The 18,297-nt window shown below is 48.4% G+C and overlaps 1 protein-coding gene across 5 annotated transcripts in view; it reads right to left on the minus strand.

Moving 5' to 3' along the window:
* Window positions 1–2,961: 2,961 nt before the first annotated feature.
* The window catches only part of Hck (HCK proto-oncogene, Src family tyrosine kinase), a 41,222-nt gene continuing 25,886 nt past the window's right edge, over window positions 2,962–18,297 (minus strand). For all 5 annotated transcript variants that reach the window (XM_048811124.1, XM_048811123.1, XM_015481783.2 and 2 more), the window contains 7 exons: window positions 16,626–16,775; window positions 15,775–15,927; window positions 14,309–14,488; window positions 12,902–12,978; window positions 8,794–8,947; window positions 5,588–5,719; window positions 2,962–3,500 (listed from right to left, as the gene is read on the minus strand). In XM_048811124.1, the coding sequence (XP_048667081.1) occupies window positions 3,298–3,500; window positions 5,588–5,719; window positions 8,794–8,947; window positions 12,902–12,978; window positions 14,309–14,488; window positions 15,775–15,927; window positions 16,626–16,775 (1,049 nt within the window). In that variant the 3' untranslated portion in view covers window positions 2,962–3,297. The remainder of the gene's footprint in view (window positions 3,501–5,587; window positions 5,720–8,793; window positions 8,948–12,901; window positions 12,979–14,308; window positions 14,489–15,774; window positions 15,928–16,625; window positions 16,776–18,297) is intronic.

Here is an 18,297-nt window from a genome sequence, read left to right on the forward strand (position 1 = left end):
GGGTCCCAGAAACTAATCTTCCCTTGCCTTTTTGTCTAAGAGTTAGCTGTACAGAAATTCTCTGACCTCCTCTTGTTCTGTAGTAGGTGATAAGACCCCTCCTTACTGCAGCTGGGTCCTGCCCCAAACCCTGGAGGAAGGACAGCCACAGAGAGAGGCAGGAAAAAAAATCTAAATACATGGACCTTGCTGGGTTCCCCACCCAGTCTGTCAGCAAAAATGCCTATGCAATAAAGCGCTCATAAAACCCCCAAAGGACAGGGTTCAGAGAGCTCCTGGACAGCTGAACACTTGGAGACTTCCAGGGGGTGGCAGGTCCGGACAGGACATGGACACGTCATGCATCTTCCCCCACACCTCACCCTCTGCCTCATTTCCTGTGTATCCTATATAATGTCCTTTATGATAAACCATTAAAACCTAAGCGCTTCCCTGAGTTCTCTGAGCCACCTGAATTGATGTATTGAACCCAAGGAGGGGTTTGTGAGAACCCCGACTTGTGACAGTTGGTCAGAAACACAGATGAAACAGCTGAGGTTGTGACTGACATCTGAGGTCAGATGTCAGGGGCAGTGTTGGGGACTAGACCCTCAACCTGTGGGATCCGATGCTTTCTGAGTGAATAGTGCTATAAACCGAATTGGATTAGAAGTCACCCCCTATGACAGAACTGTTTCCTGAATGGTAGGGGGAAATCCCACACCTTTTAGAGTCACAGAAATCTGTATTGATTGTGGTGTGAAAACAGGAAAAACAGACACTTTGGACACTTTTGATTTTTTTCCTAGACATATATAAGTTAAAACATGTTGGGGCTGGGGATGTGGCTCAAGGGGTAGCGTGCTCGCCTGGCATTCGCAGGGTGCTGGGTTCGATCCTCAGCACCACATAAAATAAAGATGTTGTGTCCACCAAAAACTGAAAAATAAATAGTAAAAAATTCTCTCTCTCTCTCTTAAAAAAAAAACAACAACAAAAAAAAACATGTCTNTTTTTTTTTTTTTTTTTTTTAGTTTTCGGCTGACACAACATCTTTGTTTGTATGTGGTGCTGAGGATCGAACCCAGGCCGCACGCATGCCAGGCGAGAGCGCCACTGCCTGAGCCACATCCCTAACCCTATACCTAGTACTTAAGGTTAGTACTGCTGACAGGTGCACAGTAGATTCAACAGATATAGATTTCTGTGTGACCCTGGGGGTTTGTGTTAGTTAGCTTTCCATTCCTGTGACAGTATACCTGAGAAAATCATCTTAAAACAGGACAAGAGTTATGTTGGCTCATAGTTTCAGAGGTTTCAGTTCATGGTCACTTGGCCCTGTCACTTTGGTCTTGTGGGAGGCAGAACATCACTGTGGAAGCACAGGACAAAAGAAACTGTGCTGTAAATGATCAGGAGGCAGAGAGAGGGAGCAGAGAGAGAAGCTGGGATTTCCATATACTTTTCAAGGTCATGCACCCAAAGGCCTACTTCCTCCAACTCAGCCTGCCCTCCTAACATTTCCGCCACCTTTCTGTAGCCTGGTAAGCTATGAATCCATAAGTGGATGAATCCATTCATGAGATCAGAGTCCTTGTGATCCAGTCACCCCCCTCCTAATGTTCTGACCCTGAACATTGTTGCTTTATACACCAAACCTTCAACATATCACCTTATGAGGGACCAAACCAGAACCAGGGTGCTGAGATACAGATCCTTCAGGGGATGCAATAATATTGAAAAGTGTCATCACGCCCTATCCCATTATCTACATCTTCTTATCTTTCCTCCATGTCCAAAGCTAACTGCTATGCCCGGCACAGTGGCGCACGCCTATAACTGCAGGGGCTCGGGAGGTTGAGGCAGGAGGATCCCGAGTTCTAGCCTCAGCAAAAGTGAGGCACTAAGCAACTCAGTGAGACCCTGTCTCTAATAAAATACAAAATAGGGCTGGGGATGTGGCTCAGTGGTCAAATGTCCCTGAGTTCAAACCCCGGTAACCTCCCCCCACCCAAAAAAACAAAAAAGCTAACTGCCAGAAAGGTTCAGTTTTTCAACTGTGGGAAGCACCCCTGCTTTCTTGTCTCCTCTGCTTCCTGTTAAGTCTCTCTCCCCAGCCCATTGAGAGCTTTCCAAGCGCCGTACGAGGTACCTCTCAGCTGCCCCATTTCTAGACTCCAGGATTCCTGCAACAATGAATACCATCTTAACAATCACGATGGCCATGTGGCCATAGGAGCTGCCAGGGCTTCAGGCAGCACCCACCCTGGGGGAGATCTAGACCAACCAGCTCAGCTAGCAACGTGGCTTGGCAGGACAGTCAGATCATGAGAAATCATTCCTAGCATCTGGCACAACCTGGTCCTGGGAGGCAACACTCATCCAGCATCTGGATGCCAGTGTGATAGGCAAAATAACGGCCCCTCAAGGATGTTCATGACCTAACCCCCAGAAACAGTGACAACGTTACCTTACTTACACAGCAAAAGGGACTTTCCAAATACGATTAAGGATCTTGAGATGGAAAAAGTGTTCTGTATTTTTTGGGCGAGTCCAGTGTAATTCCAGGGATCCTTACAAGTTGAAGAGGGAAACAGGAGACTCAGAATTGGTATAGGGGAAGCGATGATGGAAACAGAGTTCGGAATGATGTACAGAGGCAACCATGAGCCAAGGCGGGTGTGGCCTCTAGAAGCCAGAAAAGACAAGGAAACAATTTTTCCCCTGGGTCCTCCAGAAGAAAGGCAGCCCTGACAACCCATTTCAAACTCTGATTTCTGGAACCATAAGATAATAAATTTGCATTGTTTGAAGTCACTTGTTACAGCAGCAATAAGAAACTAATACAGCCAGCAACTGTTTTAGGGCAGTTGGAAAACTTTGAGCATTGAATGTCACTTTTCTTTACACTTCTGTTCTCTAGGAATGTCCTTCAAGACGGCAAATAGGTATTCTGGAACTGGAAGGACAGGAGGGCAGAACTTCCGGTAAAGCCCTTGGCATTCATATCTTTTATTCAATAGCTTTTATTTAAATATACTTATTTTATAATTTTAAACATTTCTAAATCACAGCTGTAATTGGAATTCAATCATCCCAGGCAATAGAAATATCAACTTGGGAGACTCCTGAGAATGGCACAGTGTGGATTGGTAGAGTCAAAAAGAGACTGTCCAGTCCACCCATCCACTTGGCAGATGAGGAGACTGTGGCTGCAGTGAGGGTGGGTGTCTGGGAATGGGAAGGATGAATGGGCTCCAGTGGCTGGTGTTGGAGACACCTCCTGGGCACCTCCTGGCCCCGGCCTGGTCCTGCCCATCAAGGCTGTTGTTGGTACTGGCTCTCGGTGGCCGTGTAGAAATCATCCAGCACACTCTGGATATATTCAAAGGTGGGCCGCTCTTCGGGGCGGTTTTTCCAGCAGCGGGTCATGATGTTGTAGAGCTCCTCAGGGCAGTGCTCGGGTCGAGGCATTCGGTACCCGTGCTCCAGCGCCCTGATCACCTCTGGGTTTGACATTCCTGGGAAGGAGCCGGAGAATTAGAAAGGGAGGGATTGAGAAGTGGGAGCCCAGGGTGGACAGATACAGTGGCCACCCCAACAACCACGGCTCCCCATCTCCCCTTGCAGGCTGAGCCCCTCCCACTGAGAAAGCCAGACGCTCCCTTTGCCAGCTTTCCTTGTGGCTAGGGCCTGGGACCCAGGAAAGAACAAGGGAAGCTGAGGGGGATGTCCGTTGGGAGATTTCCAGGAGATGTTCTCCTTCCTGATTGAGCGAGGCATGGCGCACACCCCTTCCTTTCTTCCTTTGGACACTGGGAGATGACGCAATACTTGGAGTTATAGCAACGAACTTACCCACATGGGGAACACCATCAACTAACTCAGCATCCTGACAGCTGTTCGGCTGCTGAACTAACCAGCCACCATGGCCTGACTTCTTTCGATGGGGAATAATGACTTGCCTCTTGTTTCAGAAACACTTTGTCTATTATTTTTGTTATTTGCTGCCTAGTACATTCAAATGGATACAGGGCTCTATAACCCATTGCCTGGATTACTAGTGTTCTCACAAAACAAAAGTCAGATGGCCAGATTCAAGGTCATCTTGTGAGTGGGACGATTTCCTTGTTCAATTTAGGTTTATATTAGTTACGTATTAGAACAACTGTTAAATGCCTGTGATCCCTGATTTTATTTATTTATTTTGGTATTGGGGATTGAACCCAGGTGTACTTTATCATTGCTACATCCTCAGCCTTTTTATTTTTTAATTTTGAGGCAGGATCTTGGCAAGTTGCTGAGGCTGGCCTCAAACTTGCAGTCCTCCTGCCTCAGCCTCTGGAGCTGCTGGGATTACAAGTGTGCACCACTGTACCTGGCTTCCAATTTTATACTCTCAATCTTGAACTTTGAACTCATGGATTCGAGGGCTCCCTTAGACATCTTTACTTGGATGTCTATATGTCACCTCCAATTTAACAAGGCTAAAACAACTCTTGAATTTCTACTGTTCCATTAAAGCCAGGATAATCATTCTCTATTCTCCTTCCCTGACCTCTCCATCAGCAAGTTATCTTTTCTTCTTCTGAAAAGTAGCATCACTCCATTAGTTTGTCTTAGTTGATGGGGATAGGATTTAAATTCAGTGCTGTATGTGTAAAAAGTCAGGGACTCTTTAAATCCATCTTGATCCTCCCCAGTGTTCTAGTTACAGACACCCCAAGTATTCCCTGAGTCCCAGGCAATCTACATGCATCTGCATTCAATCTACATGCAATCTACTCGGTATTCATCTTTGTATATCGAGTGTTGGGCACTGTCCTTAGACAGGGAGATATATTGATCCATTTGACAAGTCATTACTAAGCCCACTATAGGTCAAGCACAGAGGTGGGCACTGGAGTCACTGGTAAGGAATACAGCCATGATTTCTGGCCTTATGGTCTCGGAATCTGATGGAGAAAATATTAAACAAATACCTGGTTATCAATTAGGATGGACGCCATGAATGAATATAGCATAGAATATTATGAAAGGAAATCACAGGGGAGACATGCTATACTTTAGATGACTGGGGAGGGGACAGCAGGAAGCTGGAGAGGGAGGCAGAGGCCAGATCATGTGGTGCCTGATGGTCAGTGAGGCATTAGGAGGGTTTGTATTAATTATAATGGAGACCGTTAAAGAATTAGGGGTGGAGAAGGCACAATATCTGATTTGCAGTTTAGAGAAATCTTTTTGGCCACAGATGAAGAATGGTCTGTAGGCGAGAGAGGGGAGAAACAGCAGGACAGATTGGGAGGCCACGGTGCTGAGCAAGGTGATGTGGCCTGGGAGCAGGTAAGGCTGTTAGAGGTGGGCAGACGTGGGACGTGTTTCCAGTTGAATGGCCAGGACCCTGTGACTGCTTGGATATGATAAGGGGTGAGAGAGGGGAGAGGGCCGAGGAAGCCCCTAGACTGCAAGCTTAGGAAATTGGGCAGATGGTGGTGCTTTAGTAGAGATGGGAAAGGCAAGGGAAGGTGGAGGGTGAGGATCAAGGACTGTGAATGAATATACCAGTGAGATGGACCCAGTGCCTGGCCAGGTCCCAAGCCTTCCCTACCTGGGTAAGGGATCCGGCCATAGGTGACAATTTCCATCAGCAGGATTCCAAAGGACCAGACGTCTGACTTGATGGTGAAGGAGCCGAAGTTGATGGCCTCAGGAGCTGTCCACTTGATGGGGAACTTGGCCCCTGCAGGAGCGGACAGAGCAGAGTCAGGGGCCTCTGGAGAGCAGTTGGGGCTGAGTCTCTGCTAGGGCGAGGGAACAAACAGGACAGGGCAATAGCTGCTCCCCACAGGGCTGTGGAAGCAGGGGACATCCATTTGCAGGACAGATGGCAAAGGAGAGTGGACACCTTGTTGATTCAAATGATATTCCAGTGAACTATAGCTCAGAAGAATGGAGTCCTAGAGGGCACAGAATGTGGGGACAGAGACTTCACAGCTGGTACCTTGGTCTCCTCAGCCCTGGAAATGGGGGAGGGGAGGACATTGGCTCAAGTCTCTGAGGTCACAGGGTATCTCCTCCCTGTTCCCCACTTCCTTCCACCTGCCCTGGGAGGGGCTCAGTCAGCCTCTCATTAGCGTTTCTCTTAACTAAGTTAGGTGTGGAGGATGCAGATGCTTCTGACTCAGGATGAGCTTACACCTTGATAAAGCCATCGTGATGGTGGAAATCCCATAAATCAAAAGCGCATTGAATCCACCCCACCTCCTGACCATCTTAGCTCAGTCACACAGCAGAGGGTCGATTGGTTGTTCCCCGGGCTCAGTGGCTCAGCGCCGCAGCCCAGCATGGTGAGAGAGGGCCCTACTGCATATCACTAGTCTGGAGAAGAGATCAGAACTCAAAGTATGCTTCTGCTGGATGTGGATCGCTTTTGCCCCATTGCAAAGTGGAAAAATCATAAGTTGAACCATCACAAATTGGGAGCCATCTGCATGTTCTTTGGATCTGATGAGACCAGCATTATGACTGAGGATTGAGAATGCTCTTGGGGCTGGGACTGTAGCTCAGTGGTAGAGCACTTGCCTCACACGTAGGAGGCACTGGTTTCGATCCTCAGCATCACATAAAAAGTAAATAAATTAAATAAAGGTATTGTGTCCATCTACAACTAAAAAAATATTTAAAAAAAAAAGAAAAAAAGAAACTGCTCTGTGTGTGTGTGTGTGTGTGTGTGTGTGTTTCTCCTTCCCTTTCTTCCTTTAGATCTAGAGAGTTTTTATTTCCTGCTTATCTTCTCCTGGTTTAGAAATTACACATCCTCCTTTTTTTAAAAAAAAATAAAATTTAACTTTTTAATTTTATTTTTTTATTTTTTAGTATTGGAGTGCTTAACCACTGAGCAAAATCCCCAGCCCTTTTCATTTGGTTTTTTTATTTTGAGAGAGGGTCTCACTAAGTTACTGAGGCTGGCTTTGGACTGGCTATCCTCCTGCCTCAGCCTCCAGATCTGCTGAGATTACAGGCGTGTGTCACCACGCCTGACTGGTTTAAACATTTTTATTGAGTCATAACAAACATAAGATTAAAGCGTACAAACTCTAAGGTACAACTTGATGCATTTATATGTATATAAATGCATTTTTACATATAATGCATATTTATACATAAATGCATTTCACTTATATATAAATATTATTATATATAACATATTATTATATATAATATATATTATATAAATATTATAATAATATTATTATATAAATATTATTATTATACTATTATTATACATACATATAATAAATACACACCTTTGTAATCACCATCAGATTAGGGTATAGAACTCTTTAAGCATTAGAAGGCTCCCCTGCTCCTTCCTAATCACTACTTCCCTACTCCAGGTATCCTCTATTCTGACCTCTGTTACTAGAAATGAATTTTGCCTGTTTTTTTTTAACAGTTTTTTTTTTTTTTTTGGTACCTGGGATAGAACCCAGGGGCGCTTAACCACTGAGCCACATCCCCAGCACTTTCTTATATTTTATTTAGAAACAAGATCTTGTTGAGTTGCTTAGGGCCTCACTAAGTTGCTGAGGCTGGCTTTGAACTCATGATCCTCCTGCCTCAGCCTCCTAACCGTTTCTTTAACAGCTTTATTGACATACAATTCACAGACCACAGCATCCATGCATTTAAAGTATACAGTTTAATAACCTTTAGAATATTCACTTTTAGAATATTTTCATCACACTCCCCCTGAAATTCCATAGTACTCATTCCTCATTTTTTCCCAACTCTCCACCCCAGCCCTAGGCAGCCACAAAGTCACTTTCTGTGTTTATGACTGCACATTATGTTCTGGACGTTCATATGAGATGCGTCTGTGTGCCTGGCTTTCACTTAATATGTTGTTTCCAAGGTTCATCTATATTGCAGCATCTTTCAATCCTTCATTCCACTGTATGGTCAAATAACATTCCATTGAATGAATAGACCACATTTTGTTTATCTGCTAATCAGTTGATCAACATTAATTAAGGCTGTTTCCATTTTTGGCGACTATGATAATGCTGCTATGAACTTTTATTATGAGTTTCTTTTTATTTATTTATTTTTTATTTCGTATGGACAGAAGCATTCAGCATCAACACTTTTTTTGGGTGATTTATTTCAATTTGATATCGTTCTGTAAGAATCATCCATTTGGTTGCCTGTGGCGTTGGAATGTGCTTTGCATTGCTGCCTGGTATTATATTATATTATGTGAATATTTCACAACTTATGTGTCCATCCTACTGTTCATGGACATTGGGAGACTAAAGTTGCCTTTTATTTGGTTTGGTTTGGTTTGGTACCAGGGATTGAACCCGGGGTGCTTTCCCACTGAGCCATATCCTCAGTCCTTTTTTTATATTTTATCCAGAGACAGGATCTTTCTACGTTTCTTAGGGCCTTGTTAAGTTGCTGGGGCTGGCTTTGAATTAGGAGCTCTCTTGCCTCAGCCTCCCAAGCTGCTGGGATTATAGGCATTCACCAGTATACCCAGCTATTAAGTTACTCTTAACCCTAAACTTCAACATGTACTTGCCTCACTAAGTCTAGAACTGATCAGTGCTTCTCAATCTGCTCTGAAATTTCCCTTTCTGGGAGAGATTAGAATCCAAGACACTAGAAAGACCTTACCAGCTTCGTAACACAGAGGTAATATTGGGTATATGGACATTTGCCCTTTGCTGTCACTCTCCCAGGCATCTCCTCTTGGCACTCACTCACAGCCCATCCGAGAGGGCATGTGGGGCTGCAGGTGGCATTCCCTACCTTCCCGAGCCGTGTACTCGTTGTCCTCGATGATCCGTGCCAGGCCAAAGTCAGCAATCTTACACACCAGGGAAGCAGAGACCAGGATGTTGGCGGCTCGGAGGTCCCGATGGATGTAGTTTCTCTGCTCGATGAAGGCCATGCCTTCTGCAATCTGCATCCGAAACGGAGACACTCTCACCCTTGGATCTGGCCCAGCCCAAGAGGTTCTCGCCCTAAACCAGAGCATTGGGGGGGGGGATGGGACTGACCAAGTGGGAGAAAAGTGAAGAACATCTGCGCCAGCCCTCTGTCTTGTCAGAAGGGTTCTGGGCTCAGACTGGCATTTCTCTGCGTATCCACCCAGGCTGGGGGATCCTTAAGGCCTGCTCAATTTGGGGGATTTCTCTAGAATCACAAAACTTCCAGAGAGCATTTGAAGTGTCCTCAAGGAAAAAGCAATGCGATGATTTCTCCAGGAGAAGACTCATTTATTCATTCAACAACAATCTACGGAGGGTCTTATGGGTGCCAGACGGTGAGTTGGGCAAAGCTCCTGACGATGGTGATAAGTACCAGAAGGGACAGAGAAGACAGGGTTACAGGACAGGAAGTATTGAGGGCTTGTTGGGTGGTCAGGAAAGTTGGTTGGAGAAGGTGAATTTTTAGCAAAGATCAGAATGATGACAATAAAAAAAGTGTGTCAAATAAATAAGAATATTCCAGGCAGAAATACCAGGTGTAAAGGCCTGGATGAGCTGGTGTTTGTGGAACACCAGGCAAATAAATAAGAATATTCCAGGCAGAAATACCAGGTGTAAAGGCCTGGATGAGCTGGTGTTTGTGGAACAGTGGAAGAGCACAGAGGCCAGGGAGGATGAGCCGAAGATTCAGAGAACTGAAGTTGAAAGGGAGACCACCAGTTCCAAACAGACTTGCAGTCCAGGAGAGGAAGTTGGATTTTATTCTGATGGCGAAGGGAGATATTAGACTTTGAGCAGCAGTGTGCGTGATTTTTTTCATTTTTTTTTTTTGGTGTATTATAGTTGTGGATAATGACAGGATCTGTCGTTACATATTAGCACATACACAACGTAATAATATAATTTGGCCAATATAGTGTGCATGATTTGATGCACATTTTTTTTTTTTTTTGTATCATAGATTGAACCCAGGAGCACTTAACCACTGAGCCACATCCCCAGCCCTTTCAAATTTCATTTTGAGACAGGGTCTCGCTAAATTGTTTAGGGCCTCACTAAATCGCTGAAGCTGGCTTTGAACTCGCCATCCTCCTGCCTCAGTCTCCTGAGCACTGGGATTATAGGCCTGCACCACCACACCCACCTTGATGCAGATTTTTAGACTGTTGTAGCTGCCCAGTGAATAACAGACCATGTGGAGGGTACATTCACGGTAGGTGCCCAGGAAGCCTAAGACACACATGTTTGTGTCTTAGAGACATTTTTCTTCTAAGAGTTTGGATAGAAAATGCTTAAGGTTAATCCTCAGATACCCAGGAAATAACACAATTTACAAACTGGCCTCTGGTCCCTTCAAGCTGGGAATCACCATGATCCCCGTCAGGAAAATACTGAATGTCAGCCTCAAACCCAGGTTAAAGAATCCTAATCTACTGCCCCTAAAATACGCTGCCTCTAAATAACCCTAGAAATCCGGAGTTCTGGAGGGCTGCATGAGTACAATTCGATGAGGCCCTTTGGGAAGGTAGAGGGCGAAGGGTTTGACCAGACAGACCAAGGCCAGGCCAGGGGCTCAAGGGCTGAGGTGAGCGGGTGGTGCACTTGCACGGCATGGACAGCAGGGGGCATCCGAGGCAGGGGGAACTGAGGTCTGGATTTTGGAACAAAAACTTGAGGGTTTCTGATTTTCTTTGGAGTGGGAGGTGTGGGAGTGGGGAGTGGGGGAATTTCTAAGAAGACGAACCATCAGCAAGAGTTATTAGGCTAATGGCAGGTATTAGGTGGGCTCAGAGTCCTCCTCATTGACTCCACCTGACCTTTTGGTCTAGTACTTTGTATGGTGCAGTCAAAAGGCTGCACTTTTTTAGTACCCACTAGCTGACATCTCTTCATTCTTCTGCCTCACTTTTCTATAAAGGGAGATAATAACAGTCCCTGCCTACAGGAGGTCATGTGAAGGTTAATTCTCTAAGCCTACATTCAAGGGCTTAGGATCGTGTCTGCCATAGACTATTCTCTTTGACCGTGGCTATCCATGCTCCCAGTTCTCAGAGAGGTTAAGCACCTTGCTCAAAGCTGCACAGGCAGAGATGGGATCAAGGGGATCAATGCAAAACCCTAAGCCCATTTTGCTTACAGATCATTTCTTCGAGGCACTGGTACTTGGGTTTGCTTCCAAGAGCATCAGGGAGTCACAGAATTGGAGCTGGACCAATTGGAAAGGATATGCTAGCCTGGGGCTCTTCAAGCTGAATCTTATGGATACCTCCAGGTTGTCTGGGGATCAGGGGAGGAAAGAAGGGCCACATATGAGGCTCCTCCCTGCTTGCTTCCACCAGAGCAGCGCTCTTTTGCCTTATAATTTTATATATTTAACTACTGTATAGAACTTCATTTGACTACATTGGGTGCAGTGTCGCACACCTGTAATCCCAGCCACTCAGGAAGCTGAGGCAGGAGGATCACAGATTTAGAGCCAACCTCAGCAACTCAGTGAGGTCCTAAGCAACTTAGCAAGACCCTGTCTCTAAAGAAAAATTAAAAGGGCTGGGGATGTGGCTCAGCGGTAAAGTGCCCCTGGGTTCCATCCCTGGTACCAAACCAAACCAAACAAAAACTTCACTCCACTAACAGAGCTGTGGCTAAACAATGTTATCAAACTTGGCAAACACGGTTGTGGTCCAATTCCCTTATTGGACAAAGGAAAAACTGAGACCCAGAGTCGTTCCTAGTTCAACAGCCAGTTGGTAACGGGACTGGGCACCCTCCTGCTGCAGCATCTGCTTTTCTAGGCCTGGAGGTAAAAACCAGGTCCCCAGGAAGGCTCTTTCCTGTCCCTGGGCTCAGAGTCACCTCTGCTTCTGGATGTACTGAGGCCTAGAACCTCTTTCCCCACTTTGCTTTGTTTTCCCATCTGTGAAACGGGGAGAGTAGCTTTTGTCAGTCTGTGCCCTACCCAGCAAGGTTTCTGCTACTTGATGGTTATAATTTAGCAACAGACCAACTATTATTTCCCAGATGTTAAGGGCATCCCAGTGAAAATACCAGGCCTCGATTTCCATATACCCTTGGTTTCCAGGCTCTGAAAACAGAGCCTTTTGTTAGGCCTTGTCAGTGCACTTGGGGTCCTTGATATTTGCATATGCAAATGAGTTCTGCCCTGGGAAGTCCAGAAAGCCCAGCCCCAGGTCCAGCTGCTCCTTTGTTTCCCCTTTGGGCATTTGTTTCCTCTGTCTAGAACACCCTGCCCTTCCTCTGCCTCCGTAGAACTTGTCTTTCACAACAGCCTCAAGGCTGCTTCCTCTGGGAAGCCCTCTCTGATTGCTCCTGGACCAGGCTGACTGCTTGGCTGTGCAATCCCCCAGCCCCCTGTCCTCCTGTTTTTCCCACAGATAGCAAAGACCATGGGACAAGGTAGAAGTGACAAACACCCAGGCTGGGGAAGATGCACACATACCTTTATTTTGTTTATTTATTTTTACGTGGTGCTGAGGATCGAACCCAGTGCCTTCCACATGCGAGGTGTGCATTCTATCACTGAGCCACAACCCCAGCCCCCAAAGATGGATTTTTTTTTATACTGGGCAGTTAATAACTATTACTTTTTTTTTTTTTTGTATCAGGGATTGAACTCAGGGGTGCTTAAGCACTGAGCCAAATCTCGTCTTTTAAGAAATATATTTTATTTACAGCCAGGGTCTCACTGAGTTGCTTAGGGCCTTACAAAGTTGTTGAGGCTGGCTTTGAATTCAAGATCCTCCTGCCCCAGCCTCCTGAGCCACCGGGATTACAGGTGTGCGCCACCACAGTTGCTAACCATTGCGTTTTGTTCACACTCTGATCACAGTATGTGTTCAATAACTACTTCTTGAATCAATAGCTGTATTCCTGTCCCTTTCCTCACAGCCTCACCATGAGGCTCTTACCTGGGCTGAGAAGTCGATGAGTTTTGGCAAGGGCTGCTTGCTGCCTTCTCCACTTTTCAAAAAGTCCAGCAGGCTTCCTGCATTGGGGAGGGAGGAGGGACATTTACTATTCTTATTATTTAGTGGATGCTTTAAATTTTTTTATTGCAATTTCTTTGATGGGGGTACCGGGGTTTGAACTCAGGGGCACTCAACCACTGAGCCACCTCCCCAGCCCTATTTTGTATTTTATTTAGAGACAGGGTCTCACACAGTTGCTTAGCACCTTGTTTTTGCCGAGGCTGGCTTTGAACTCACGATCCTCCTGCCTCAGCCTTCTGAGCCGCTGGGATTATAGGCATGCACTACCATGCCCGGCTTTTTTTTTTTTTTTGAGACTGGGACTCACTATGTTGCCCAGACTGGTTTTTCCTGGGTTAAGTGCTCCTCCTGCCCCAGCCTCTTGAGCAGCTGGGACTAGAGGTGCTCACACCATGTCTGGCCACAGCAATGGGCTTATGTATTTATTTGCGGTACTTGCGATTGAACCCAGGGTCTTGCACACCTGGGCAGGCGCCCTACCACTGAGCCCCAGCCTCAGCCAGAGCATGGATTTTATAAACGCACTTGCTTACCACGCCTCACGTTTGAGGACTAGAACCTGAGTTTTTCTGAAAGGACTTTCTGGTTGCCAGTGGGGCCCTCTGGCTGAGACGACCCTCTGAGCCTGGGCACCTGGGGTCAAGTTATAAACAAACTGGCATAATTGTATATTTAGAAAAGGGAGTTTTGTGATTTCAAAGCACAAACAGGTTGTGTAAAACGTTTCTGTTGGGCTGGGGCTGGGGCTCAAGTGGTAGGGCGCTTGCCTGGCATGCATGAGGCACTGGGTTCGGTCCTCGGCGCCACATAAAAAGTAAAATAAAGATATTGTGTCCACCTAAAACTAAAAAATAAATATTAAAAAAAATTTAAAAAAAAGTTTTTGTTGATCTCCAAATGGGCAGGGATTGAAAATGGTCATGAAATGGCGACCTAAGAAACAACCCTGGGAAATGCTGAATTGTCACAAGGTGGGCGTGGCCTCCAGCTGATTTTGTTCTGCTCTTTTCTCCACAGCACTGGGGCCCCAGTGACAGGGGCTGAGGAGGAAAAGAGTCACCCTGGTCTCTGAGGCTCACGGTGAGCCACCAGGGACCCACGTGCCTCTCGCCTCATTGCTCAGGGAATTCCAGCCGCGTCCCTCTCCCGGTGGCCCAGGTTCTCCCTTTCCCGCGGTGACCCCATGATCCAGGAGGGCTGGCTGGCTGGTGCCCGCTGGGTGCTTGTGGTCAGGCCTCCTGGCCAGACGTGCAGCCACCTTCGCCTCTGCGGTTCCCAGAATGGGCGGCAGCCGACACCCCCGCCCCCGGCTCCCAGCAGGCACACCTTTGGCCATGAACTCCGTGACGATGAAGATGGGCTCCTGGGTGACCACCGCGTGCAGCTTCACCAGCTTGTCATGCTGCAGCGTCTTCATCAGGTTGGCCTCGGCCAAGAAGGCCTCCACCGACATACTCCCCGGCTTCATCGTCTTCACCGCCACCTTGGTGTGCTTGTTGTAGGTGGCTGAAGGGGGACACGGAGCAGGGAAGGTGGTTGGAATCTGCTGCCTTCCCTCATCCCTGGTAGACCAACTGCAAACGGACCTCCTCCAGAAAGCCCTTCCTGCCCTCCCAGCCCTTAGACAGCGAGGGAGGGCACAGCTTTGGGCTCAGACAGGTATGAGCTAGAAGACTGGTTTGCTGCTTCCCTGCTGTGTGTACTGGGGCAAGTCACTTAACCTCTCTGAGCTATGGTTTCCTCATCTGCAAAGTGGAAATGATAACCATTCTTTCTGAGGGGCTGTCACAAGATTAAAAAATAATTCCCAAACACCACTTAGGTTACCACACTCCACCACACATCTCACCTCAATCTTAACACTGTTCTTGAAATAAACTGCAGACTCATTATGCACCTGATGTGGTGTGCCCACCTCTCCAGCCCCGTCCTCTACCACACTTACTCTTGCTGCCTTATACATGAATCACCCTGAGTGCCACTCAGTCCCTTGGGCACCGCCCCTATCCCACCCCAGGGACTCAGACCCTGCTTGTTGATTTCCTGATCCCTTTGATCTTATCTATGCCTTGGCTTCAGGAAGCTCGGGCAGATCTGGGGCCTCCTAGAGGGAGGGTCTGGGGCCCCTCTACTCTGATCCGTCCCACGTTCCTCTCCATATTTCCCTTTTGCCTCATTCTTCTGGTTCAGTGCCTGGAATACGCTCAATAAATGTTCTTAAAGTGCGTGGCTCTTCCGCTGAGTGTACGGGGGGGGGGGGGGGGAAACCGGGTGGCTGCACCCCTGCGGGAGCGAGCGGTGGAGAATCTGCACAGTGGGGCGCGGGGCCGGGAGTCGTGTCCACCCCGCGGCCCGAAGACAGCAGGGGCGCGCGGAATGTGCCTTTCTGAGCACACAATGTCTGAGGAGCTGCTGGGCACAGGACAGGGGCTCAGAACGGCTTGTCCTTGGTGCCAGCCCTGAGCTCACCTGGAAGGTCCAAGCTCCGTTCCCCACTGTTCCCCTTCACCATCCCCAGGGGCCTCTGGGTTCGTGAACCCAAATGGCAGACCGTCTCCACCAGGGGACTCCTCATCTAGGACTCCCACTTCCCCGAGGGAAGCTCCCATCCCAGCAGGCTGGACGTCAGAGACAGATCAGCACGTGGACCGTGTGGACTGCAGGGGCATTTGGTTCGCTATCAGAGGAATCCCCCTTATTCAAATCCCCGTCCCTGGTCTGGGGAGTTCCTGGAAGCCGACGCACTGTCCCCTCCGGCCCTCCCTCTGGGGCTGTGGACTCTGGGTCCTTACCCATCCAGACTTCCCCGAACTGCCCAGCGCCCAGCTTCTTCTCCAGCTCGAGGGACTCCCGAGGGATCTCCCAGGCGTCTTTCTCCCACGGCTTCTGGGGCTTGGGGGACACACAGGGCACTGACAGCTTCTGGCAGAGCCCGTCCTTCCCCTCTGGAATAGAGTCCCCCGGTCAGTTGGGGACAGCAAGCTCCGAGCCAGCAGGAGCTTCCCCTCAGAGGCCTCCTGGCAGTGTTCTGGCCGATGTCCCACCTGCCTGCCACCAACAGGGATGTTCCCCAGGGAGCAGAGCAGGGCGGGATGCCACTTTTACACCTCTCCCACCCGCTTGCCCAACACACCCAAGGCTTCAGGAGAATCCAAAGCAACTGTTTGTCTGGGGAGGGTCAGAAAGTGCACCCAGAGGTTGGGATTCTGGGGACAGGCCCATCGTGGTGGGACGTCTGAAGGCTGGGGTGCAGCTCAGAGGGTGAGCATCTGCCCAGCGTGAGTGAGGCCCAGGCTTCCACCCCCAGCAACACAAAGCAAAACAAATAAAACAGAAGTGTTGCGGGCACAGTGGTGCACGTCTGTCATCCCAGCAGCTCAGGAGGCTGAGGCAGGAGGATCTCCAGTTCAAAGCCAGCCTCAGCAAAAGCGAGGAGCTAAGCAACTCAGTGAGACCCTGTCTCTAAATAAAATACAAAATAGGGCTGGGGCTCAGTGGTCGAGGCCTCTGGGTTCCATCCCCAGTATCCCTTCCCCCCAAAAAACCCCACAAATATGTTGAAAACTAAAGACCAAGGGGTGTGGGCTCTGCAGGGCGGGGTGTGGGCTCTGCAGGGTGGCCTGTGGCCTGAGGCCTGACTCACTCTTGTAGTGGGCCACCAGATCCTGCAGGTTGCTGAAGGTGCTCCTTGGGGAAATGTAGAAGCCCCCGTTGTCCAGGGTCCGGATCTTATAGTGCTTCACCGTGTCTCCTTGGTGGGGCTCGTAGTCTCGCACCGACAGAGAGTAGCTCCCTGCGATGGCCAGAGAGAAACCCCTCAGGACGGCACCTCTGGGACCTGCCATCTCCGGTCTGCACCCGACACCCTTTCCCGACACCTCTGCAAAGCTGCTCTACTGGCGCCACCCTGGCACCCGGGCAGGAGCACACGAGGGCAGAGTGGGCTGTGGCATCATGCTTCCGGGTTCTCACCCTGGTTCTGCCATGTCCAGCCATGACACTTTGGGCATTAGGAGACTGTATCGACTCTCTGTGCCTCAGTTTCCTCATCTGTGAGATGGGAACACACCTTCCTCCCTCATCGCAATGCCTGGCCATCAAAAGAAGTGATCTTGTAAAGTACTCAGAACAAACACTCTGTAAATGGTCCCTGTCATCATCACCCTCAGTATTTATGGTATTTATCTACCACTTACATCAGTCTATGAAACAGAAAGTCAAGACATGCCGGGTACAGTAGTGCACCCCAGGAAACCCAGCAGCTCGGGAGGCTGAGGCAGGAGGATCGTGAGTTCAAACCCAGCCTCAGCAACTTAGCGAGGCTCTAAGCAACTCAGTGAGACCCTGTCTCTAAATAAAATATTAAAACGGCTGGGATGTGGCTCGGTGGTTAAGCGCCCCTGGATTCAATCCCTGGTACCAAAAAACAAAAAACAACAAGCCAGACTATGCAGGAACAAACAAATAAAAGGACAAATCATACAGAAGACCCGATTACTGACATGTGACCACACCGTGGCAGGCTAGGCTGAGCAGGGGTCCCCAAGATGTTCATACCTGGAACCTGGGAACGGGCCACCTTACATGGTAAAGGGGACTTTACACTCAGGATCTGGAGCGAGGGCCATTATCTTGGACTATCCAGGGAGCCCCAGGGTAAGCACAGGTCCCCAGCAGGGGGGGGGTGAGAAGGTCAAGGTCAGCAGCAGGAGGTGGAAAGGTGGAAATAACAGGTTGGAGAGACGTCAGGAAGGACCAAGAACCAGGGAATGCTGGTGGCTTCCAGAGCCAGGCAGGGAGAGCCTCCAGGAGGGACCAGCCAGCTGACGCCGCCGCCGCCATGTCCTGAATCCAGTGAGGTCAGACTTCTGACCCCGGGAACTGTAACAAGTTTATGAGGGTCCCAGCCACTGGGCTTGCAGTAATTGTGACAACAACGTAGGAACCTGCTGCACTGTGATCACCTGGACCAGAAACACACAAGTCTTGGAGTCCATGACCACAGTCTGCCATCTGCGAGCTGGTGCCCTCGGCACGTCTTCCACCTTCCTCATAGGATTGAGGGAAGGTTTGTTTTGGATTGATCTTTATTTATGGAGGTGTTGGGGATCGAAACCAGTGCCTTGTGCATGCTAAGGCAGGCACCTGCCACTGAGCCCAGCCCAGCTAAACTGTGAATGACTAACTACTGACTGGGAGCTGTTCTAAGCACCCTGTACAAATGAACAATAAATGCAAAGGAATAATATGTATTATAATGAATTATAATTACATTAATGACATTATTTATAATAATGAATAACCCCCATGAGGTA

The sequence above is a fragment of the Marmota marmota genome, unplaced genomic scaffold (assembly GCF_001458135.2).
Source record: "Marmota marmota marmota unplaced genomic scaffold, marMar, whole genome shotgun sequence".
NCBI lineage: Eukaryota > Metazoa > Chordata > Mammalia > Rodentia > Sciuridae > Marmota > Marmota marmota.